Genomic DNA, 23,650 nt, shown 5'->3' with positions numbered 1-23,650 from the left:
GTGGGTTCTCTGTGATGAGTGCCTAATAGTGTCTGTGGGTTCTCTGTGATGAGTGCCTAATAGGGTCTGTGGGTTCTCTGTGATAAATGAGTGCCTAATAGTGTCTGTGGGTTCTCTGTGATGAGTGCCTAATAGTGTCTGTGGGTTCTCTGTGATAAATGAGTGCCTAATAGGGTCTGTAGGTTCTCTGTGATGAGTGCCTAATAGGGTCTGTGGGTTCTCTGTGATAAATGAGTGCCTAATAGGGTCTGTAGGTTCTCTGTGATGAGTGCCTAATAGGGTCTGTAGGTTCTCTGTGATGAGTGCCTAATAGGGTCTGTGGGTTCTCTGTGATAAATGAGTGCCTAATAGTGTCTGTGGGTTCTCTGTGATAAATGAGTGCCTAATAGGGTCTGTAGGTTCTCTGTGATGAGTGCCTAATAGGGTCTGTGGGTTCTCTGTGATAAATGAGTGCCTAATAGGGTCTGTGGGTTCTCTGTGATAAATGAGTGCCTAATAGTGTCTGTAGGTTCTCTGTGACATAGTACCCATACCCTCTGCAATCTATGGGTGCCTAAGGGTGTTTGTGAGTGATCTGTGATGGGTGCCTAAGAATGTCTGTGGGTGCTCATCACTCAGTAGGTGCATAAAGAAGTCTGTCCCATGACCGGGCGTCTCCCCTCCTTCCTACACGGTGCCCGTACCTTATCATGATGTTGGGAATGATCAGCTCGTCCACCAGCTCGCTCAGCTCACTCCTCACTGTCTGACGGTTCTTCAGCTTTATGTTCATGGCCAAGGACATCTCCTGTAAGGACTGGATCTCCGAGCTGATGGAGCTGAGGTCAGACTGGAAGCCGCCCAGCATGAGGCCCATCCTCTGGGAGACCAAACGCAAGTAGTCAGAGACAAATGCAAGTAGTCAGAGACAAACGCAAGTAGTCAGAGACAAACGCAAGTAGTCAGAGACAAACGCAAGTAGTCAGAGACAAACGCAAGTAGTCAGAGACCAACGCAAGTAGTCAGAGACCAACGCAAGTAGTCAGAGACCAACGCAAGTAGTCAGAGACAAACGCAACAAGTCAGAGACAAACGCAACAAGTCAGAGACAAACGCAACAAGTCAGGGACAAAATGCAAAGTAGTCAGAGACAAACGCAAGTAGTCAGAGACAAACGCAAGTAGTCAGAGACAAACGCAAGTAGTCAGAGACAAACGCAAGTAGTCAGAGACAAACGCAAGTAGTCAGAGACAAACGCAAGTAGTCAGAGACAAACGCAAGTAGTCAGAGACAAACGCAAGTAGTCAGAGACAAACGCAAGTAGTCAGAGACCAACGCAAGTAGTCAGAGACAAACGCAAGTAGTCAGAGACCAACGCAAGTAGTCAGAGACCAACGCAAGTAGTCAGAGACCAACGCAAGTAGTCAGAGACCAACGCAACAAGTCAGGGACAAACGCAACAAGTCAGGGACAAACGCAACAAGTCAGGGACAAAATGCAAAGTAGTCAGAGACAAACGCAAGTAGTCAGAGACAAACGCAAGTAGTCAGAGACAAACGCAAGTAGTCAGAGACAAACGCAAGTAGTCAGAGACAAACGCAAGTAGTCAGAGACAAACGCAAGTAGTCAGAGACAAACGCAAGTAGTCAGAGACAAACGCAAGTAGTCAGAGACCAACGCAAGTAGTCAGAGACAAACGCAAGTAGTCAGAGACCAACGCAAGTAGTCAGAGACCAACGCAAGTAGTCAGAGACCAACGCAAGTAGTCAGAGACCAACGCAAGTAGTCAGAGACCAACGCAACAAGTCAGGGACAAACGCAACAAGTCAGGGACAAACGCAACAAGTCAGGGACAAAATGCAAAGTAGTCAGAGACAAACGCAAGTAGTCAGAGACAAACGCAAGTAGTCAGAGACAAACGCAAGTAGTCAGAGACAAACGCAAGTAGTCAGAGACAAACGCAAGTAGTCAGAGACAAACGCAAGTAGTCAGAGACAAACGCAAGTAGTCAGAGACAAACGCAAGTAGTCAGAGACAAACGCAAGATGTCAGAGACAAACGCAAGTAGTCAGAGACAAACGCAAGTAGTCAGAGACAAACGCATGTAGTCAGAGACAAACGCATGTAGTCAGAGACAAACGCAAGTAGTCAGAGACAAACGCAAGTAGTCAGAGACAAACGCAAGAAGTCAGAGACAAACGCAAGAAGTCAGAGACCAACGCAAGTAGTCAGAGACCAACGCAAGTAGTCAGAGACCAACGCAAGTAGTCAGAGACCAACGCAAGTAGTCAGAGACCAACGCAAGTAGTCAGAGACAAACGCAAGTAGTCAGAGACAAACGCAAGTAGTCAGAGACAAACGCAAGTAGTCAGAGACAAACGCAAGAAGTCAGAGACCAACGCAAGTAGTCAGAGACCAACGCAAGTAGTCAGAGACCAACGCAAGTAGTCAGAGACAAATGCAACAAGTCAGGGACAAACGCAACAAGTCAGGGACAAAATGCAAAGTAGTCAGAGACAAACGCAAGTAGTCAGAGACAAACGCAACAAGTCAGGGACAAAACGCAAGTAGTCAGAGACAAACGCAAGTAGTCAGAGACAAACGCAAGAAGTCAGAGACAAACGCAAGTAGTCAGAGACCAACGCAAGTAGTCAGAGACAAACGCAAGTAGTCAGAGACAAACGCAACAAGTCAGGGACAAACGCAACAAGTCAGGGACAAAATGCAAAGTAGTCAGAGACAAACGCAAGTAGTCAGAGACAAACGCAAGTAGTCAGAGACCAATGCAAGTAGTCAGAGACAAACGCAACAAGTCAGGGACAAACGCAACAAGTCAGGGACAAAATGCAAAGTAGTCAGAGACAAACGCAAGTAGTCAGAGACAAACGCAAGTAGTCAGAGACAAACGCAAGTAGTCAGAGACAAACGCAAGTAGTCAGAGACAAACGCAAGTAGTCAGAGACAAACGCAAGAAGTCAGAGACCAACGCAAGTAGTCAGAGACCAACGCAAGTAGTCAGAGACCAACGCAAGTAGTCAGAGACAAACGCAACAAGTCAGGGACAAACGCAACAAGTCAGGGACAAAATGCAAAGTAGTCAGAGACAAACGCAAGTAGTCACAGACAAACGCAAGTAGTCAGAGACCAATGCAAGTAGTCAGAGACAAACGCAAGTAGTCAGAGACAAACGCATGTAGTCAGAGACAAACGTAAGTAGTCAGAGACAAACGCAAGTAGTCAGAGACAAACGCATGTAGTCAGAGACAAACGTAAGTAGTCAGAGACAAACGCAAGTAGTCAGAGACAAACGCATGTAGTCAGAGACAAACGTAAGTAGTCAGAGACAAACGCAAGTAGTCAGAGACAAACGCAAGTAGTCAGAGACAAACGCAAGTAGTTAGAGACAAACGCAAGTAGTCATAGACAAACGCAAGTAGTCATAGACAAACGCAAGTAGTCAGAGACAAACGCAAGTAGTCAGAGACAAACGCAAGAAGTCAGAGACCAACGCAAGTAGTCAGAGACCAACGCAAGTAGTCAGAGACCAACGCAAGTAGTCAGAGACAAACGCAACAAGTCAGGGACAAACGCAACAAGTCAGGGACAAAATGCAAAGTAGTCAGAGACAAACGCAAGTAGTCACAGACAAACGCAAGTAGTCAGAGACCAATGCAAGTAGTCAGAGACAAACGCAAGTAGTCAGAGACAAACGCATGTAGTCAGAGACAAACGTAAGTAGTCAGAGACAAACGCAAGTAGTCAGAGACAAACGCAAGTAGTCAGAGACAAACGCAAGTAGTTAGAGACAAACGCAAGTAGTCATAGACAAACGCAAGTAGTCAGAGACAAACGCAAGATGTCAGAGACAAACGCAAGTAGTCAGAGACCAACGCAAGTAGTCAGAGAAACACAAGTAATCAGAGACAAACACAAGTAGTCAGTGACAAACACAAGTAGTCAGAGGATGTAGACACTGACGTGTATGTGTATGGTCCCTATGACCCGACCTACCTCCAGAATGGCATCACAGGCGATGATCTGGTTATGGAGGGAGGCGATGTTCTGACTCTGTTCTATATCTGTTACCAGCATCAGGAAAAAGCGAAGAGTAAACAAACAATACCATTAGGACAGGACAAGCGAGCGGGGAAAGGATACAGTCCTTGATGGACACGTGTTCTATCTGCTGCAGCTCCATCTCCACTTGCTTGGAGTACTGTCGGAGGTCGACACCCTGCGGGCGAGCACAATGGCAGAGAAGGACGGGTGGCGGTACAGAGAAAGAGAAATTAGTTACACAAATAATATACCAATATATTTTGCTTGCTGCCAGTGAATGGAAACAATCAGAGGCTCAGCAGCTGTTGCAAAACTACAACTCTCATTATGCCCTGACAGCCGCAGGCTGTCAGGGCATAATGAGAATTGTAGTTTTGCAACAGCTGGAGCACCACAGATGAGGATGTTGCTTTAGACAACTGCATTTTGCTACAGTGTACTGGTCTTGTGCCGGGGCTAAACTGCGGTGCAAACACCACGGTCATGGTTCCGCACTGTGATTTTATTTTTACTGTGTGATTACACCCTGATACAATGTAACAGGCAGCACATGATGATATATTTCTATTCACTGACAGCAAGAAGAAGGGTTAAAAAAAGAAATGCAAAGATCATGATCCGTACGGCTGAGCTCTGATGTCACTACATACGTAATCACACACAACTAACACGTGTTCACTTACAGCCCTACCGCCATCTTGGATTTAACAGAACTCCGACCTCGCTGGAGCCGTATTTGCAGCACACAGGTCATCAGAGGTTGAAAATCTGGAAAACACGGATTCCAATTTCCGCCTCCGGTGTCTGAGGTGCAGCAAATACGGCTCCATGACGGACAATGCGCCAAACCGTGACAGCTGGCAAGACAACATTTTGTTTATTTTTTTTTTACATGGCGCAATTCCACAGAAATTCCGTTCAGCAATGTTTGCTGGACAGAATTGCGGAAAAGTCGCCGAAATTGTGGCAGATTTGCAGCGGAATATTGTGTTATCTAATCACAGAATTCGTCCGAAATACAAGAGCCATTGATTTCAATGGGATTCCGCCACGGAATTCCGCGAAATATAAGACTAGTCATACTCTGACAGAATGTAGGAAGCAGAATTTCCGCGGCAGAAATTCTTCTGTCAAATTAAAGGGGTACTCCGGTGGAAAACTTTTTTTTTTAATTCTGGTCCAGAAAGTTAAACAGATTTGTAAATTACTTCTATTAAAAAAATCTTAATCCTTTCAGTACTTTTTAGCAGCTGTATACTACAGTGGAAAATCTTTACTTTTTGAATTTCTTTTTCGTCTTGTCCACAGTGCTCTCTGCTGACACCTATGTCCATGTCAGGAACTGTCCAGAGCAGGAGAAAATCCCCATAGCAAACATCTTCTGCTCTGGACAGTTCCTGACACGGACAGAGGTGTCAGCAGAGAGCACTGTGGACAAGACAAAAAAGAAATTCAAAAAGTAAAGAATTTCCTCTGTAGCATACAGCTGCTAAAAAGTACTGGAAGGATTAAGATTTTTTAACAGAAGTCATTTACAAATCTATTTAACTTAAAGGGGTACTCCGGTGAAAACCTTTTTTCTTTTAAATCAACTGGTGGCAAAAAGTTAAACATATTTGTAAATTACTTCTATTAAAAAATCTTAATCCTTCCTGTACTTATTAGCTGCTGAATACTACAGAGGAAATTCTTTTCTTTTTGGAATGCTCTCTGATGACATCACGATCACAGATCTCTCTGCTGACGTTATTATAATAATAATAATAACGCTTTATTTATTGTTGTCCTTAGTGGGATTTGAACCCAAGTCCCCAGCACTGCAAGGCAGCAGTGCTAACCACTGAGCCACTATGCTGCCCTCAGTATACATCTGCTATGCATCTGCTATGCATGGTTGCTAAAATGGACAGAGATTTCAGCAGAGAGCACTGTGCTCGTGATGTCATCAGTGTTCCAAAAAGAAAGGAATTTCCTCTGTAGCATTCAGCAGCTAATAAGTACTGGAAGGATTAAGATTTTTTTAATAGAAGTAATTTACAAATATATTTAACTTTCTGCCACCAGTTGATTTAAAAGAAAAAAGGTTTTCACCGGAGTGCCCCTTTAATTGCCGATTAAAATCAATTAGCAGTAAATAATGTAATTTCCGTCAGAATTCTATTGAATTCCGCCGTAAGTATATACCCTTATACTGCACGGAAAAAGTAAAAAAAGGGGTATATTATGCCGCAATCCATCTCAATAGAACTCACCGTTTTCAAGGCCTCCTGAACGAGGGCGTCCTCCAGGTTCTCCTGAATGTGGACTGAGGAGACAAAAGACAATAGGGGAGATATAGATATGAATGGAGGTATAAGTGCAGGCAGGGAGAGGGTTAAAGGGGTACTCCGGGGGGGAAACTATTTTTTTCAAATCAACTGGTGCCATAAAGTTATACTGATTTGTAAATGACTTATATTTAAAAATCTTAATCCTTCCAGTACTTATCAGCTGCTGTATACTACAGAGGAAGTTGTGTAGTTCTTTCTAGTCTGACCACAGTGCTCTCTGCTGACACCTCTGTCCGGAAATGTCTAGAGCAGACACAAATCCCCATAGCAAACTGCTCTGGCCAGTTCCTGACACGGACAGAGGTGTCAGCAGAGAGCACTGTGGTCAGACTGGAAAGAACTACACAACTTCCTCTGTAGTATACAGCAGCTGATAAGTACTGGAAGTACTTGTCTTGGGAAGTGCACAGAGAAGAAGAGGTTTGCTTCAACTCTGAACAGTTCCCGAGACACGTGTCATCAGAGAGCACTTAGACTGAAAAGAACAACTCAACTTCAGCAGCTCATAAGTACTGAAAGGATTAAGATTTTTTACAAATTTTTACAAATCTGTTTAACTTTCTGGTACCAGTTCATTTAAAAAAAATATATTTTCCACTAGAGCAACCCTTTAAGTGACTGCAGCCGGCACGGAAGCCTTAGGGCCTGTTCACACAGAGAATTTCCAAGCAGAATCCTATTGCGGTCAATGGGATTCTGCAGCGGAGTTTCTGCAGTGAAGATTCTACCGCTGAATTTTGACTGTCCGGGCATGCTGGGAGTTGTAGTTTTGGAGGCACCCACGTTGGGAAACACTGGCAGGGACAATGGTTATATACTCACTGCTGACGTTGTCCAGAGTGATGTCATCGGAGGTCAGGTCCAGATCCCCGAGGTTCAGGGTTATTTCCTCCATCTAGAAGGAGATAAAGGACAGAACAATGAGCACAGAACAATGAGCACAGAACAATGACCATAGAACAATGAGCACAGAACAATGAGCACAGAACAATGAGCACAGAACAATGAGCACAGAACAATGAGCACAGAACAATGAGCACAGAACAATGACCATAGAACAATGAGCACAGAACAATGAGCACAGAACAATGAGCACAGAACAATGACCATAGAACAATGAGCACAGAACAATGAGCACAGAACAATGAGCACAGAACAATGAGCACAGAACAATGACCACAGAACAATGAGCACAGAACAATGAGCACAGAACAATGAGCACAGAACAATGAGCACAGAACAATGAGCACAGCTGAGAATCCGGCGCAGTGTGACAGAGACTCCTCAATACTGGCAGATAAATCAGCGATTATGAGCGACGCCAAATGTACGACAACGGCGTCATAGGGTTATGTGACGTTAGATCCGTCATACCGGAAGGGAGTTGTCTGGTGAGATGTATGAAGCCTAGGTGTCCGAACTGTAGACCTCCGGTTGTTGCAAAACTACAACTCCCAGCATGCCCGGACAGCCAACGGCTGTCCGAGCATGCTGGGAGTTGTAGTTTTGCAACATCTGGAGGTTTGGGTATGCTGGGAGTAGTAGTTGTGCAACATCGGAAGTTCCGGGCTTGCAGGGATTTGTAGGTTTGCAACATCTGGAGGTTTGGGCATGCTGGGAGTTGTAGTTGTGCAACGTAGGGAGGTTTGGCCATGCTAGGAGTTGTAGTTTTGAAACATCTGAAAGTCCGGGGCATGCAGGGATTTGTAGTTGTGCAACCTCTGGAGGTTTGGGTATGCTGGGAGTTGTAGTCTTGCAACATCTGGAGGTTTGGGCATGCTGGGAGTTGTAGTCTTGCAACATCTGGAGGTTTGGGTATGCTGGGAGTTGTAGTCTTGCAACATCTGGAGGTTTGGGCATGTTGGGAGTTGTAGTCTTGCAACATCTGGAGGTTTGGGTATGCTGGGAGTTGTAGTTGTGCATCATTGGGAGGTTTGGCCATGCTAGGAGTTGTAGTTGTGCAACATCTGGAGGTTCAGGCATGCTGGGAGTTGTAGTTTTTTTTTTTACATCTGGAGGTAAACAGCTGCTGAACTGCAAGGCATGATGGGACTTGTAGTTCCACTGCACCTGTCTGTAGTACTGTGTCCCTCAACCTGCGGCTATCCAGCTGCTGTAAAACTACAACTCCCAGCATGCCCTGACAGACTCTGCAACAGCTGGGGAGCCACAGGTAAAGGACCACTACTGTAGCATTAGCCTATGCCAGTGCTTCCCAACCAGGGTGCCTCCAGCTGTTGCAAAACTACAACTCCCAGCATGCCCGGACAGCCATTAGTTGTCCGGGCATGCTGGGAGTTGTAGTCTTGCAACAGCTGGAGGCCCCCTGGTTGGTAAGCAATGTCCTATTCATTGACAAGGAATCATTATTCCAAATACCCAGGAAAAATAAAAGACCCGTCCCCCGCCCGCTGCCTACAGACCCCCATTCCCCATCATCTCACCTCTGCCATCACTGAAAGCTCAGGACGCCCCCCCAAAAACACAGCACAACACAACCTTCCGGTTCTGCTTCCGGGTTCCAGACTACAATCCCCAGAAACCACTGCGAGGACGCGTAATCCAAGTTACCGGATGTGACGTAGCTGGGCGGCGGGCTTGGTATAAAAGAGGAGGCACGTCACTTCCTTTTTCTCTCTTTCCCTGCTGCCGCCGCCATGGTGAGTGTTATAGCGGGTTAGGGGGATAGAGGAGCCGGCAATCCGGTGTCATCCGGGCCCGGTGGAGTCCGTGGGGCCGCAGTTGTCGTTGATTTGTGAATGTGGGGGTCTCGGGGAGGATTTGGCGGGGGTATTTGAGAAGGCTGCCCCGTCAGATGGTCGGTATTGGGGGATGTCAGGTCCCTGTGTGTCGCCTATGGCAGTCAGTGTGTGGCTACATGTGTAAAGTATAGGGGGGGATCTATGGTGTATTGTGAGGGGCCCTTTCCTGTTATAGAGCTGTACCCCGGGCATAGTGCGCCCTCTAGTGTAGATTTCATCTTATAGCACTGGAAGTGTTTTATAGATGCTGTTATCTATAGAGGTCTCCAAACTGTTGCAAAACTACAGCTCCCAGCATGCCCAAACACACTGCGGCAAAACTACAACTCCCAGCATGCCCAAACCCACTGTTGCAAAACTACAGCTCCCAGCATGCCCAAACCCACTGCTGCAAAACTACAGCTCCCAGCATGCCCAAACCCACTGATGCAAAACTACAGCTCCCAGCATGCCCAAACCCACTGATGCAAAACTACAGCTCCCAGCATGCCCAAACCCACTGCGGCAAAACTACAATTCCCAGCATGCCCCGTTGTCAGGTGGTTGGGAAAACCACAATGCCCACTGTGTGCCTGTTATCCATGTGTAGGAGAACTACAATGCCCAGCATGCCCCACGTTGTCAGGGTGTTGGGAAAACTACAATGCCCAGCATGCCAAACCCACTGATGCGAAACTACAGATCCCATTGTGCCTGGATGTACTGGTGTTTGAAAACTACAATGCCCAGCGTGCCTGGACAGCTTTTGGCTGTTCAGGCATGCTGGGAGTTGTAGTTTTGCAATAGAAGTCCACAGTTTGGAAGACAGTTTCAAGTCAGTTTTCCCGCCCTCTGCTTGCTGTACAGATAAATGTTGCAACCTTTGCAGACAGTTCTACTTACTGACAGCAAGCAGTGGTCTTGAAGAAAATAAAATTTTATGAAAACTTAACTGATCTAACTATTTTATTTCCCTCAGTCGCTGGTAATCCCTGAGAAGTTTCAGCACATTCTGCGTGTCCTGAACACCAACATTGATGGGCGCAGGAAGATCGCCTTCGCCATCACCGCCATTAAGGTAAGCACCGGTTGTTTTTATTTGCTTTCTCTTATCGCGTCTACTCCCGATCTTCTTGTAGGCTGGGAGTTGTAGTTTCACTAGTAACATTATTTTCTCTCTCGCAGGGTGTCGGACGTCGTTACGCTCATGTGGTTTTACGTAAGGCTGACATTGACCTCTCAAAGCGCGCCGGAGAGCTGACTGAGGATGAGGTGGGTGCAGAAGCTTCGGATATGGTCTATGCCAGGGTTTCCCTAACTGGGGTGCCTCCAGCTGTTGCAAATCTACAACTCCCAGCATGCCCGGACAGCCTAAGGCTGTCCGGGCATGCTGGGAGCTGTAGTTTTGCAACAGCTGGAGGCATCCTGTTTGGGAAACACTGGTCTATGCACACTACGGAATGTTCACCTGAGCAGAATCAGTCGGCACTAGGACCATGTGGACATTACAGGTCCCCATAGACTATAATGTATTCTGCAGAATAAATGCCGGTGACTGTGTTGTGCTGTGGAATCCCATTGACAGCCGTTTGACTCTGCTTGGGGAATGCCTTAGTGTGCACAGGGGGGGGGATCCTGATCTGATTTTAACCCTTCGGTTTTTCTTACAGGTTGAGCGTGTGGTGACAATTATGCAGAATCCTCGTCAGTACAAGATCCCAGACTGGTTCCTGAACAGACAGAAGGACATCAAGGATGGGAAATACAGCCAGGTGGGTAGCCAGGAGGGCATCGGGGGGGGGGGGGATCTGATCCTGGCCATAGACGAGATTGGTCAGCAGATTGTTGACCGCCTCCTAGATCTATATTGTGCGCCACTGTGTCCATAACATCGTACTGGGGGCACTAGGTCAAACAGACTTGTTTGTCATCATTTAAATAGGAATGTTCAGGGGCAAACACTTGATGGATTGTAGAATTGGCCCAAAATTTTAATCTGTAGAGTCTAGGGATCGACCGATTATCGGTCACTATTTTGGGCATTATCGGTATCGGCAATTACCTTGCTGATAATACACCGCCCCGGCCCCATTGCCTCCCCATCCCCGGTTTTATAATTACCTGTTCCCAGGGCCCACGCTACTTCTGGCTTCTGCTGCATCACGCTGTGCGCAATGACGAGTGACGTCACCGTCAGTGCGCACACTGACAGCTCAGGAGGACGCCACCGGAGCCAGATGTAGAGTGGACCCCAGGAACAGGTAATTATAAAACCGGGGATGGGGAGGAGCGGTGATGGGACTCAGGACCCCCGGACAGGCAGGGGGAGAGAAGCAGGTGGCGGTCTATGGCACCGCAAAATCCACTGCAGTGCATTGATTTATAGCGCCCGCTTTAAATCAATGATCTGCAGCGGTGTCGCGGGGGGATAAAAAGCCAATAACTTATACCGGAATATCGGTATAAGTTAATGGCTGTCGGCCCTAACCTGCACCGATTATCTATCGGTCGACCCCTAGTCGAGTCTGAGTGTTTAGACATAGAATGAGCCAGAAATGTGTCACATGACCAGGACTGACTGAATGTGGTGTTGGGCTACTCTCACTGCTGCTGGTCTCCGTCACAAGTGGCCGTGGGTCCGTTGGAAGATAGTGGGAGAAAAATTAGTGCTTGCGACTTTCTCTCACGCTGTCTTCCAGTGGAAGCGGAAGGAGCCTTATCCAGGTCTCGTAGATACAGAACGCGGAGGGAAGCGCTTACTCTAGTCGTTTGGTGTCTGAACTCAAAGCCGTCCAATCAAATACTTCTGGCATGTTAATTGGGATATATCGGGTCGGTTCCGGCAGCCATCAACAGCCGGGACCCGCAGCTAATACCGGACATCACTGACTGCGGTCATGCCCGGTATTAACCTTTCAGTCTAAAGTGAAAGTAAAAGCGTTTCCGGCAGCTGTCTTGCTGAATGGAACCACCGCAGTCTCCCAGTCAGCTGTACAGTAACGAAGAGGGTCCCTACCTACCTTCTCATTGTCCGATCGCAGAATGACTGCTCCGTCCGTACCTGAGATCCAGGCAGGAGCAGTTGAGTGCCAAAAAAACACTGATCAATGGCACAGCATTAATTAGTGTCTGCAGTCAGTGTAATGAATGTTATACTGTAGTCCCCCTATGGAGCTATAAAATTGCAAAAAAGTGTTGTTGTTTTTTTTAAAGATTTAACCCCTTCCCTAATAGTTTGAGTCACCCCCACCCCTTTTCCCCATTTCAAAAAAATTTAAATAAACGTGGTTTTGCCGCGTGCGTAATTGTCCGAACTATGGAAAAAAAAATTTAAACTGCACGGCCAATGGCGTACACGTAAACAAATTCCTAAGTCCACAACTGCGTCTTTTGATCACTTTTTTATACTTTAAAAAATGAATAAAGCGATCAACAAGTCAAAACAAAAATGGTACTGATAAAAATCACGGTGCAAAAAATGAGCCTCATACATCCCCATATGCAGAAAAATAAGTTATAAGTAGAGATGAGCGAACTTACAGTAAATTTGATTCGTCACAAACTTCTCGGCTCGGCAGTTGATGACTTATCCTGCATAAATTAGTTCAGCTTTCAGGTGCTCCGGTGGCTGGAAAAGGTGGATACATTCCTAGGAAAGAGTCTCCAGCCACCGGAGCACCTGAGAGCTGAACTAATTTATGCAGGATAAGTCATCAACTGCCGAGCCGAGAAGTTTGTGACTAATCGAATTTACTGTAAGTTCGCTCATCTCTAGTTATAGGGGTCAGAAGGACATTTTTAAATGTATTAATTTCAGTGCATGTAGTTATGATTTTTTTTTTTTTTTTCCCAGAAGATGACAAAATTGAACCTAATATAAGGCTGGGATCACATTACGTTTTGGGCAATACGGGACCGCATACAGCTAAAACCGGACTCTCCCATATCACTCCTGTATGCCGCCCGTATGTAATGTATTTCAATGAGCCGACCGGAGTGAACCGCTGACTCTGCTCGGCTCATTTTAGCCTCGTATGTGGTTTTCCCACTGGACCTAAAACCGTGGTGGACAATAAATCTCTCCATTGTTGGGTAATCTGGACCCAAAATATGCATGTGACGCCTCTGTAATTGTTCTGCTGTCGTGTTCCTATAGGTCTTGGCTAACGGTCTTGATAACAAACTCCGTGAAGATCTGGAGAGGCTGAAGAAGATCAAGGCGCACAGAGGCCTGCGTCACTTCTGGGGGTAAGTGTCCTCCGCTCCTGGACATGGCTGCACTTGTCGCAGTGTTTGGCACAGTATAAAACCATCATGGTGACCGGAGTAAAGTTTGAGGTTTTATTTTATTTTATATTCTTTATTCTTGTTGAATTTATCATTGTTTAGTTATTTTGGTGTTTCCCTGGGTGTACGTCATATGCTGGCTCCGCAGTGTTCACTATCCTGATGGGTATTGGTTACCTTAGTGCTGGTCATCTTGTATCCCTTTCCCACGATTGATCTTCTGGGCTGAACTATTTGCTGTACTTCTTGACTCCGGGGTACATTTGATGCTCCTGTTGGTGGCACGTTTTGATGAATTATTTTTGCCTAGTGTTGAAGGAGAACTCCAGCAAAAATTTCTTAACCCCCTCACCACAGGATAGGCAATAAGTAGCTGGGGAGTCTGACCGCTGGGGCCCTCCATGATCTCCTGGACGGGGCCCCTGCTCTTTTTAGCGAGGAGCGATGTACAGTGATCCCTCAACATACGATGGTAATCCGCGCCAAATGGACCATCGTTTGTTGAAACCATCGTATGTTGAGGGATCTGTGCAATGTAAAGTATAGGACAATGGGCTTCAACCTGCGGACCTCCAGATGTTGCAAAACTACAACTCCCAGCATGCCCGGACAGCCGTTGGCTGTCCGGGCATGCTGGGTGTTGTAGCTTTGCAACATCTGGAGGTCCGCAGGTTGAAGCCCACTGGTATTGGACGTGATACTCGCGTGTCCCCGCTGCTCCGGACCGTCACCGCTGCCCTGGATGTCGCCTTCCATCGCTGTCGCCGTGTCCCAGATGCTCCGGTAAGGCCTCTGCTTCCCCGGCATCCTCGCTCTCCGTCGCCGCCATCACGTCGGTACGCACGCCGCTCCTATTGGATGACGGGACGGCGTGTGCAGCGATGTGATGATGACAATGGAGAGCGCAGAGGATCCTGAAGAGGACGCGCCGGAGCCCCCAGGACAGGTTAAGTGATTGTCAGCGGAGCACACGAGGCACCGTAAACGGCTATCCGGTGTCAGCTGTAGCAGTCTGCGCTGCCGGATAGCCGTTTATGCGATGGCCCCGACATACAAAAGCATCGTATGTTGATGCTGCCTTCAACATGGGATGACCTGAGTAATCGTATGTTGTATGTCCATGTCACTTCTCCCTCTCCTTGGCTCTGTCAGGGTTTGTCCTAGGGAGACAAAGGTTCAAGATCAAAAACACCATTCATACAGAATAGGTATTGCTACGTCCATAATGACGTGAACTATAAAACTCTATAATGTAAATTATCCTGTACGGTGAACACTTACGGCTGTTAATAAATGGCAGAAAAATAATTTTGCTCAGAAAAGGAAAGAATATAGAAAGTTCTATAAAATGGGTATCGCCATAATCGTACTGACCCACAGAATAAATATCATTTTTACCGTATAGTGTAAACCATAAACTGTTTTTTTAAAAATGCCAGTAATCTTCCAGTTTTTCACAAAATTGGAATTTTTCACAAAAAATGCTGCATGTGTCAAGAAAAATGCACAACTTAAAGTACAATGTCACGAAAAAACAATCTCTGAATCGCTCCACTCAGAAAAAGCGTTCTAAAGTTATTACTATTTTTAAAGACACATCTCAAATTTAAAAAGAACCCGGTCATTAAAGGGGTTATCCAAGAATAAACGTGTGTGTATATATTTATTTAATTTCATTCATTCAACTGGCTCCAGAAAAAAAGTTAAACGATTTGTAAATGACTTCTATTAAAAAAATCTTAATCCTTTCAGTACTTATGAGCTGCTGAAGTTCAGTTGTTCGTTTTTTGTCTAAGTGCTCTCTGATGACACGTGTCTCGGGAACTGTCCCGAGTAGAAGCAAATCCCCATAGCAAACCTCTTCTACTCTGTGCAGTTCCCGAGACAAGCAGAGATGTCGGCAGAGAGCACTGTTGTCAGACAGAAAAGAACTCAACTTCAGCAGCTGATAATTATTGGAAGGATTAAGATTTTTTTTAATAGAAGTAATTTACAAATCTGTTTAACTTTCTGAAGCCAGTTGATACAAAACATTTTCCTGGAATACCCCTTGAAGGTAAAAAAAATGGGTCCTTCACTAAGGGGTTAACAAGTCTTCAGACCCTATTGGGTGTCTTTTCTATACTACCGTTCCCGAATACCACATACAAGATCATGGCAACTAAATATAACAAATCTGAACTCTGGCATCTGCTCATGTAATCTCCACCTTCAGAGTTTTTAAACTGTGGCTGTTGCATGCTGGGAGTTGTAGTGTTGCTGCAGATTGAAGAACCCTGTTTTGTTTGGTAATGCTAGAAGAAGGGCATCTTGGTGGCTTGAGTCCATATATAACCCAAATCTGTCAGTGTTTTGTAGTCTCTCTTATGGTGGATGTGTCTAAACTCTTGAATAAAGCCGATGAATAATTGACCGGCTGCTTCTGATCTCTGGTCATGATCTAAGGCGTTGATGTGTGTGGGGATCTGGACTCTGCAGTATAATCTGTCATCTGCTTTGTGGATTGAATGTCTCATGTGGTTTACTACCTGTAATACAGGGGAGAATAATGGATTATTGGGCACTTATGCTCTATGCAGTCCCTCCAGCTGTTGCAAAACTACAACACTCAGCATGCCCGGACAGCCGAAGGCTGTCCGGGCATGCTGGGAGTAGTAGTTTTGCAACACTTGGGGCACACTAGATGGTAAACAGCTCTTGACCATTGTGCCAGGCTAATAGTTTCCCTACCTTGTATAAACTGCTGGACAGCAACTGAGAAGATGATGGGAGCTGACGGCCGTCTGTCCCAGTTCCCCTTCCCTTGTTAAAGGGGTACTCCACTGGAAAACATAATCTTTCTTAAATCAACAGGTGGCAGAAAGTTACAGATGTGTAAATTACTTCTATTAAAAAATCTTAATCCTTCCAGTAGTTATCAGCTGCTGTGTGCTCCAGGAAGTTCTTTTCTTTGAATTTCCTTTGTCTGACCACAGTGCTCTCTGCTGACACCTCTGTCTATTTTAGGAACTGTCCGGAGTAGGAGAAAATCCCCATAGCAAACCTCTCCCGCTCTGGACAGTTCCTGACATGGACAGAGGTGTCAGCAGAGAGCACTGTGGTCAGACAGAAAGGAACTTCTAAAACAAACCTCCTGGATCATACAGCAGCTAAATACTGGAAGGATTAAGATTTTTTAATAGAAGTAATTTACAAATCTGACTTTCTGGCACCAGTTGATTTAAAAAAAAAAAAAAAAAAAATTTCCAGTGGAGTACCCCTTTTAGGTTCAGTTGTTGCTGTTTGTAAACGGATTACAAATGGGTTGTAAAAAAAAAAAAAAAAAAACTTAACGGGATTTTTTTGATCTGTTTGCACCCGTCTGCGTTATTTTTTAATTTTTTACGGGTGAAGACGACGCGCAGTATTTTTCTCTTCTCAAAAAAAAGAAAACGGATAAAGTAAATTTAACATTGAAGTCTACAGATGAGCCTTTAATGTCTGTTTGCATCAGTTTTTCCGATCGGTTTTTACTTCTGAGCATCAAATTTTTTTTACTGAACAAAAAAACTGATACAAACAGAACATATGTTTGCTTTATTTTTTTTATTTTATTTTTTTTTAATCTGTTGTTTTTGACAGACGAACGGGATGGGTCTAGACAGCCGTGTGAACGCAGCCTAAGGGGATTAGTTGTATTAGCGATTGTATATTCTGACTCTCGTGTTCCCTACTAACATTCTCTCTCCTCTTACAGTCTGCGTGTGAGAGGACAGCACACAAAGACCACTGGCCGCCGTGGACGCACAGTCGGTGTGTCCAAGAAGAAGTAACCGGACTGTCTGTGATTTGTCAATAAAGTTCTGTATAAAAAAAGATAAAGACTTCTTTTGTTGTACAGTGTGATGGGGAGGGAGGTCACTGGTCTATGAATCTCTGCAGTATTACGACTGGTCACATGTCAGGCATTCTGTGAAATAAAATGTCTTTGTAAAGAGACCCATAGAATTCCATTATGAGCCGACAAACTTAGGCGCACAAGTATCTGGGCCCAGAAGCACAGGCTCCCTCATGGTCTGCTGGGTGTGAAGAGAAGGGGCAGCACACTATCGTGACTGAGCAGGATGGGGAAAAGACCTAAAACAAGGTGCGCTCCTAGTGTGGACGGTATGATAGTATGGCTTCAATGTGCGCAGAAATTAAAGGCTTACCGGATCGTGTTGTGCTCAGGGCACAACACCTCAGCAGGTATATAGACTCGTGGGAAGAAATGGAGGTCGGCAGCCACGGTTTCCTTTCCAGGTTGCTGTATGGGCAAGGAAAGTGGTGGATAAAATCCAGGAAAACAGGAATTACCATACGGTGCTTTTACTCCTAGGACCGATGCAGGCAGCAGTCTATGACAGGTTAATGGATTCTTTATTGTGCAACTTCACGTTTCGAGCTCATGCTGAGCTCTTCATCAGGCATATGATACAGAACATTAAAAACAAGTGATTTAGCTGTAGCAGCGCTATATAGTGTCTTTAAAGCCCCTTATTTAAAGATCTGCCACTCATGTAATCCAGTTTAACCCTAGTTTTACATTTACATCAATATTTTGTTACCTTTAAAGTTTAAAACACGGTATTTAATTATTTAAATTGTATTGACCTGGAAGATGTTCTTGCCTGGGCTTTTAAATCACTTGTTTTTAATGTTATGTATCATATGTCTGACGAAGAGCTCAGCATGAAGTTGCACAATAGGGGTCCCGCTGCTGGGGACTCCCGGGATCTTTGCAGCAGCACCCACCTGTGTGGCTTCCAGCTCACACCGGCAACGCTGGAGGCTTCGGATCCCGACCACAATGGCGGACAAACGTGACATCACAACTCAGCCCTGTGTGATGTCACGCCCCGCCCCCTCAATGCAAGTCTATGGGAGGTCTGCCACGCCCCCTCCCATAGACTTGCATTGAGGGGATGGGGCGTGATGTCATGTTCATCCGCCATTGTGGTCGGGATCCAAAGCCTCCAGCGTTGCCGGTGTGAGGTGGAAGCTGCACAGGTGGGTGTTGCTGCCGAGATCCTGGGGGTCTGACATCTTGTCCCCTATAGGGGATAAGATGTCTAGGGGTGCGGAGTACCCCTTTGTGTCCCTGCATTTGTGTGTGTGGATATATAGTGTTAAAGGTACTGCAATCATATGCTTCCACCTGTTGCAAAACTACAACTCCCTGCATAGCAAAATGATGTGTGGGCATGATGGCAGTTGTGGTTTGTGTGTAGCATAATCTCGGCAGCAGCACCCACCAGAAGGGAAAGGGTTACTGCTCCCAAAACAGTGAGGGGGCATGGTCATCAGTGAGGACCCACCCCCTGCTGTAAATGTAAGAATTCTAAGAAATATTGGGCAGACACAAAGATGACACGAGCAGGATGAGATTCTGAGCAACATATAACTTTTTTTTTAATTTTTTTTGGGTGATCTGACAAATCTTCTGACAGACTTAAAGGGGCTATCTTCTTGCCTGGGGGAACTTATAATTAGCTAATATGTGGCAGTCATTGGCTGGGACCCACCACTGCAGCCTTAGACAATCATGGTTCATCTCACCCTGAACTGCTCTGGGCTGTGTGTAGCTGCATGAGGGAGGAAGTTCTCCCCTGTATAGCTTCAGATGATGTCACACCTGCTGGGGAACGCCCCTTCCCAGTGCAGAAAATACAGAACAATATCAAGGTAGAAAACTAAAAAATAAAGACGGGGTAATTTATCATGATGGGGACAGTGAACTGGGAGGCTTATAATATTTTAACAAAATTATGACAGGTACTTAACCACTTCAGGACAGTTTTTTCCTGGTTTTGCACTTTAGTTTTTTTTCCTCCTCACCTTGTAAAAATCATAACTTTCAGTTTTCCACCCGCAGACCTAGATGAGGGCTTATAAGGAGATCCAGCTCTGTAAATGCTTAAAGGAGATGTCCAGTGCGGACTAATCCTATTCCATCCTGCCCAGGCTGCAAAAAAAAAGAGAAACTTTCACTTACCTTCCCTGGAGCTTTGCAACAGCTGATCGGTCTGGCTGTCTGCGCCCTGCTTCCTTTAGCTCGGGATGTCACGCGACACTTCAGCCAATCGCCGCCCGAGGCGGGACATCACTGCGGCCGGTGATAGGCTGAAGTGCCATGTGATGTCCCGAGCTAAAGGAAGTAGGAAGCGGACAGCCCGGCCGACCAGTCAGCTGTAACGGAGCAACCCGGGCAGGATGGAATAGGAATAGTCCGCATCGGACATCTCCTTTTAAGAACTTTGCTTAATTTCAGACCAGCATGCATCGACAGGTAGACAGATGACGCGTTTTAAGCGCAGGTGCGCTCTTAGTTGTATTCTGATTACACAAGTAATCCGTATACGACTAAGAGCGCACCTGCGCTTGAAACGCGTCATTGACTACCTGTCCATGCATGCTGGTCTGAAACAAAGCCAAGTTCTGAAAGGGGTACTGCGGCGCTAAGACATCTTATCCCCTATCCAAAGGATAAGATGCCTGATCGCGGGGGTCCCCCGTGATTTTGCACCCCGTTAGAATCAGCCCTCGGAGCGTGTTCGCTCTAGGTCTGTTTACTGACGATCATGGTGACGGAGCATTGTGATGTCACGGCTCCGCCACCATGTGATGTCACACTCCGCCCCCACAATGCAAGCCTATGGGAGGGGGCGTCACTTTTTTTTTTTCTATCTACCACTGCGGCATGCATGGTGTATTTGGTTGTTGTCCTGACTATTTCTTTGAATGAAGAAAGGGGAAAACAGAGCGCTCCAAAGTGTAGGACGAGTAGTAGGAAGGGGAGAGCCCCTGGGTTTAAGAAGGACTCACCAGATAAAGTTGTGCGGCAAATAGAGGCACAACTCCCATAAACGTGATCTCCTTTCGGAGGTGAAGATAGATCCAATGTGGACTGCAGCTAATCCCGCCCAGGCAACAGCGCGGGAAGACAAGGAAGCAAAAGTTCACAGCGGTCCGGTGCAAACAGATAAGGGATATTTCACAGCACTGTCCACACTCAGGTAAATGAAAGTTCTTTTAATTCTGTGTTATGTAACGCGTTTCAAGGACGCTCCGTCCTTTTCATCAGACATCGCATAAAAGAACTTTCATTTACCTGAGTGTGGACAGTGCTGTGAAATATCCCTTATCTGTTCGCACCGGACCGCTGTGAACTTTTGCTTCCCTGACTATTTCTTTGGCTTTGCTACAGGTAATGTTAAAGGGGTACTCCGCCCCTAGACATTTTGGGATCCCCGCTGCGGCACCACGCTATCATTACAGCACAGAGCGAGTTCGCTCTGCACGTAATGATGGGCGGTACAGGGGCCGGAGCATCGTTACGTCACGGCTCCGCCCCTCATGATGTCACGGCCCGCCCCTTTCAATACAAGTCTATGGGAGGGGGCGTGGTGGTCGTCACGCCCCCTCCCATAGACTTGCATTAAGGGGACGGGCCTTGATGTCACGAGGGGCGGCGCCATGACGTCACGCTGCTCCGTCCCCCGTATCGCCCGTCATTACGCACAGAGCGGGACCGCGGCGATCAGACATTTTATCCCCTATCCTTTGGATAGGGGATAAAATGTCTAGGGGCGGAATACCCCTTTAAGAAAAAGAGGAAGCGAATGAACGAGGAGATGATGTAAGGGTAACCATAAAAAAAACACTGTGGGGGTTATTCATCAAAACCAGTGTAGAGGAAGAGCGGTGCAGTTGCCCATAGCAACCAATCAGATCGCTTCTTTCATTTTTAACAAGGCCTTTGAAAAATGAAAGAAGCGATCTGATTGGTTGCTATGGGCAAAGCAGCAACTTTTACTCTGCTCAGGTATTGATAAATATCCCCCATTGTGTCCTTTACGTCCCATTTCTTGTCTCTTGTGTTTTATTGGTTTGAGGGTTACGTCTGAAAGAGAAAAACCAAAAAAGAGGAACAACGAAAAGAATGATGAACATTATATCATCGTCATAAAGAGTCAACAAGAGAAAGACCTCAAAGATTACTTCAAAAGACAACTCCAAGGGTCCATCTACTACAAAGGCCAATAAAACCAAGGCTGGGTATAATGGGCATCCGGGGCCGGTGCAAGGATTTTGCCACCTTAGGTAAAAGATCATTTTTTCTACCACAGCGGTCACGTCCCCTCCCATAGGTTTGTATTGAGGGGCGGAGGGCAAGATCCACACCGCAGTAATAGGGTCGCCACTTTTCTTGCTAAAAAAATAAAATACCGGCCATACTAATTTGCATAATTCATTATATATGCGTGACATCACAGGATACACATATGCGGGGGAAATTCTGTCCTATTCTGACCCCTATAACTTTTTTTATTTCTCCTTATACCAGACTGTATGAGGCTCATTTATTGTTCCCCGATTTGTAGTTTTTAACACAGGACTATTTTAGTTTTGAGGTGACTTTTTTATTAAATTTGAGAGTTGCAGTTAGTTACTAACTACAACTCCCAGCATGCCCTGATACAGCCTGTGGCTCAGCAGCTGCCCCAAAGGAAAATTACAACTCCCAGCATGTTGGACTATATAGTAGTGTATAGTATAGGTCAATGTTTCCCAACCAGGGGTGCCTCCAGCTGCTGCAAAACTACAACTCCCAGCATGTTGGACTATATAGTAGTATATAGTATAGGTCAGTGTTTCCCAACCAGGGGTGCCTCCAGCTGCTGCAAAACTACAACTCCCAGCATGTTGGACTATATAGTAGTATATAGTATAGGTCAATGTTTCCCAACCAGGGGTGCCTCCAGCTGCTGCAAAACTACAACTCCCAGCATGTTGGACTATATAGTAGTATATAGTATAGGTCAATGTTTCCCAACCAGGGGTGCCTCCAGCTGCTGCAAAACTACAACTCCCAGCATGTTGGACTATATAGTAGTATATAGTATAGGTCAATGTTTCCCAACCAGGGGTGCCTCCAGCTGCTGCAAAACTACAACTCCCAGCATGTTGGACTATATAGTAGTATATAGTATAGGTCAATGTTTCCCAACCAGGGGTGGCTCCAGCTGTTACAAAACTACAACTCCCAGCATGCCCTGATACAGCCTGTGGCTCAGCAGCTGCCCCAAAGGAAAACTACAACTCCCAGCATGTTGGACTATATAGTAGTATATAGTATAGGTCAATGTTTCCCAACCAGGGGTGCCTCCAGCTGCTGCAAAACTACAACTCCCAGCATGTTGGGATATATAGTAGTATATAGTATAGGTCAATGTTTCCCAACCACGGGTGGCTCCAGCTGTTGCAAAACTACAACTCCCAGCATGTTGGACTATATAGTAGTATATAGTATAGGTCAGTGTTTCCCAACCAGGGGTGTCTCCAGCTGTTACAAAACTACAACTCCCAGCATGCCCGGACAGCCGTTGGCTGTCCGGGCATGCTGGGAGTTGTAGTTTTGCAACAGCTGGAGGCACCCTGGTTGGAAAAATCTACAATAGATGGTAATGAGCAGGAATATGGAGGGCAATATATGGCTTCTCAATGCCCTCTGCTCTCCTGTCTGTGTCCTAGGTTTCTGCACCAAATTTTGTGTGGAATCATTCTTGCATGGAGTTGTAGTTTTGCAACAGCTGGAGGCGCTCTGGTTGGGAAACACTGGTATAGTATATGGAGCAAGATTCCGGGAGTTGGAGGATTGGTTGGATAAATACTTGCCATTGCATTGCCGGTATTTTTAATATAAAAAGACCCTACGCTGGAATGATGTGTGGCATTCAACACCCTCATGCGTATCATCATTAGGCATCTTAAAAATGTCCTTATTGACCACCAGGGACATATTAGAATGTGTGACTTTAAGGTGGCAGTAGACGGGCATCATGCAAAGATCTGGCGTAAGTAATAATGCATTTTTGGATTATTATTTTTTTTTTTTTTGCCGTCTTCTTGAAGGGGGCAGCTAAGACTGACAAGAAACATGATAAGGAAGATGATAAGAAAAATTCGCCATTTTCTAGATCTGAAATATTGTCCTAGTTGTTCAATATACAGCGGCTGGTTATCCACAAGGTTGCCCCTAGCAACCAATAAGATCCAAACTCTCGACTGGTTGCCAGCGTTAAAGTGGACCTGTCATCAACAAAAACTTTTTATATAATGTAGACTAGATAATACCATTATAGTTATATTTGTAATATACATTATATACAGTGATCTCTCAACTTACCATGGCCTCAACATACAATAGTTTCAACATACAATGGTCTATTCTGG

General features: G+C 45.7%; 3 protein-coding genes across 4 annotated transcripts in view; 2 read left to right on the top strand and 1 right to left on the bottom strand.

Moving 5' to 3' along the window:
- The window catches only part of VPS52 (VPS52 subunit of GARP complex), a 37,686-nt gene extending 23,790 nt beyond the window's left edge, over nucleotides 1–13,896 (bottom strand). The window contains exons 1-6 of one of the 2 annotated variants that reach the window (XM_056540406.1): nucleotides 13,574–13,896; nucleotides 7,191–7,263; nucleotides 6,291–6,343; nucleotides 4,138–4,213; nucleotides 3,991–4,058; nucleotides 684–859 (exon numbers count right to left, since the gene is read on the bottom strand). In XM_056540406.1, the coding sequence (XP_056396381.1) occupies nucleotides 684–859; nucleotides 3,991–4,058; nucleotides 4,138–4,213; nucleotides 6,291–6,343; nucleotides 7,191–7,263; nucleotides 13,574–13,588 (461 nt within the window). In that variant the 5' untranslated portion in view covers nucleotides 13,589–13,896. Of the gene's footprint in view, nucleotides 1–683; nucleotides 860–3,990; nucleotides 4,059–4,137; nucleotides 4,214–6,290; nucleotides 6,344–7,190; nucleotides 7,264–8,812; nucleotides 8,918–13,573 lie in introns of those variants that run through there. The other variant, XM_056540407.1, reaches the window with a different exon arrangement.
- On the top strand, nucleotides 8,992–17,257 carry RPS18 (ribosomal protein S18). The gene is made up of 6 exons (XM_056540412.1): nucleotides 8,992–9,028; nucleotides 10,089–10,187; nucleotides 10,295–10,381; nucleotides 10,780–10,881; nucleotides 13,266–13,357; nucleotides 17,133–17,257. Exons 1-6 carry the CDS (start codon nucleotides 9,026–9,028, stop codon nucleotides 17,206–17,208), a joined length of 459 nt encoding a protein of 152 aa, XP_056396387.1. The 5' UTR covers nucleotides 8,992–9,025; the 3' UTR covers nucleotides 17,209–17,257.
- Nucleotides 17,258–21,338: 4,081 nt separating this feature from the next.
- Nucleotides 21,339–23,650, top strand: part of WDR46 (WD repeat domain 46) — a 37,191-nt gene continuing 34,879 nt past the window's right edge. The window contains exon 1 of the mRNA XM_056540409.1: nucleotides 21,339–21,517. The gene's annotated coding sequence lies outside the window, so the exon portion shown is untranslated. The remainder of the gene's footprint in view (nucleotides 21,518–23,650) is intronic.

The sequence above is a fragment of the Hyla sarda genome, chromosome 9, assembly GCF_029499605.1.
Source record: "Hyla sarda isolate aHylSar1 chromosome 9, aHylSar1.hap1, whole genome shotgun sequence".
In the NCBI taxonomy this organism is placed as follows: Eukaryota; Metazoa; Chordata; class Amphibia; order Anura; family Hylidae; genus Hyla; species Hyla sarda.
The sequence above is the reverse complement of the archived record's forward strand: the minus strand, read 5'-3'. Positions and strand labels throughout refer to the sequence as shown.

Bases quoted from the DNA above. Each gene is read 5' to 3' on its own strand.
- RPS18 (XM_056540412.1), top strand. The intron at 10,188-10,294 runs GTAAGCACCGGT...TCTCTCTCGCAG, and splicing joins TCGCCATCACCGCCATTAAG to GGTGTCGGACGTCGTTACGC. The intron at 13,358-17,132 runs GTAAGTGTCCTC...CTCCTCTTACAG, and splicing joins GGCCTGCGTCACTTCTGGGG to TCTGCGTGTGAGAGGACAGC.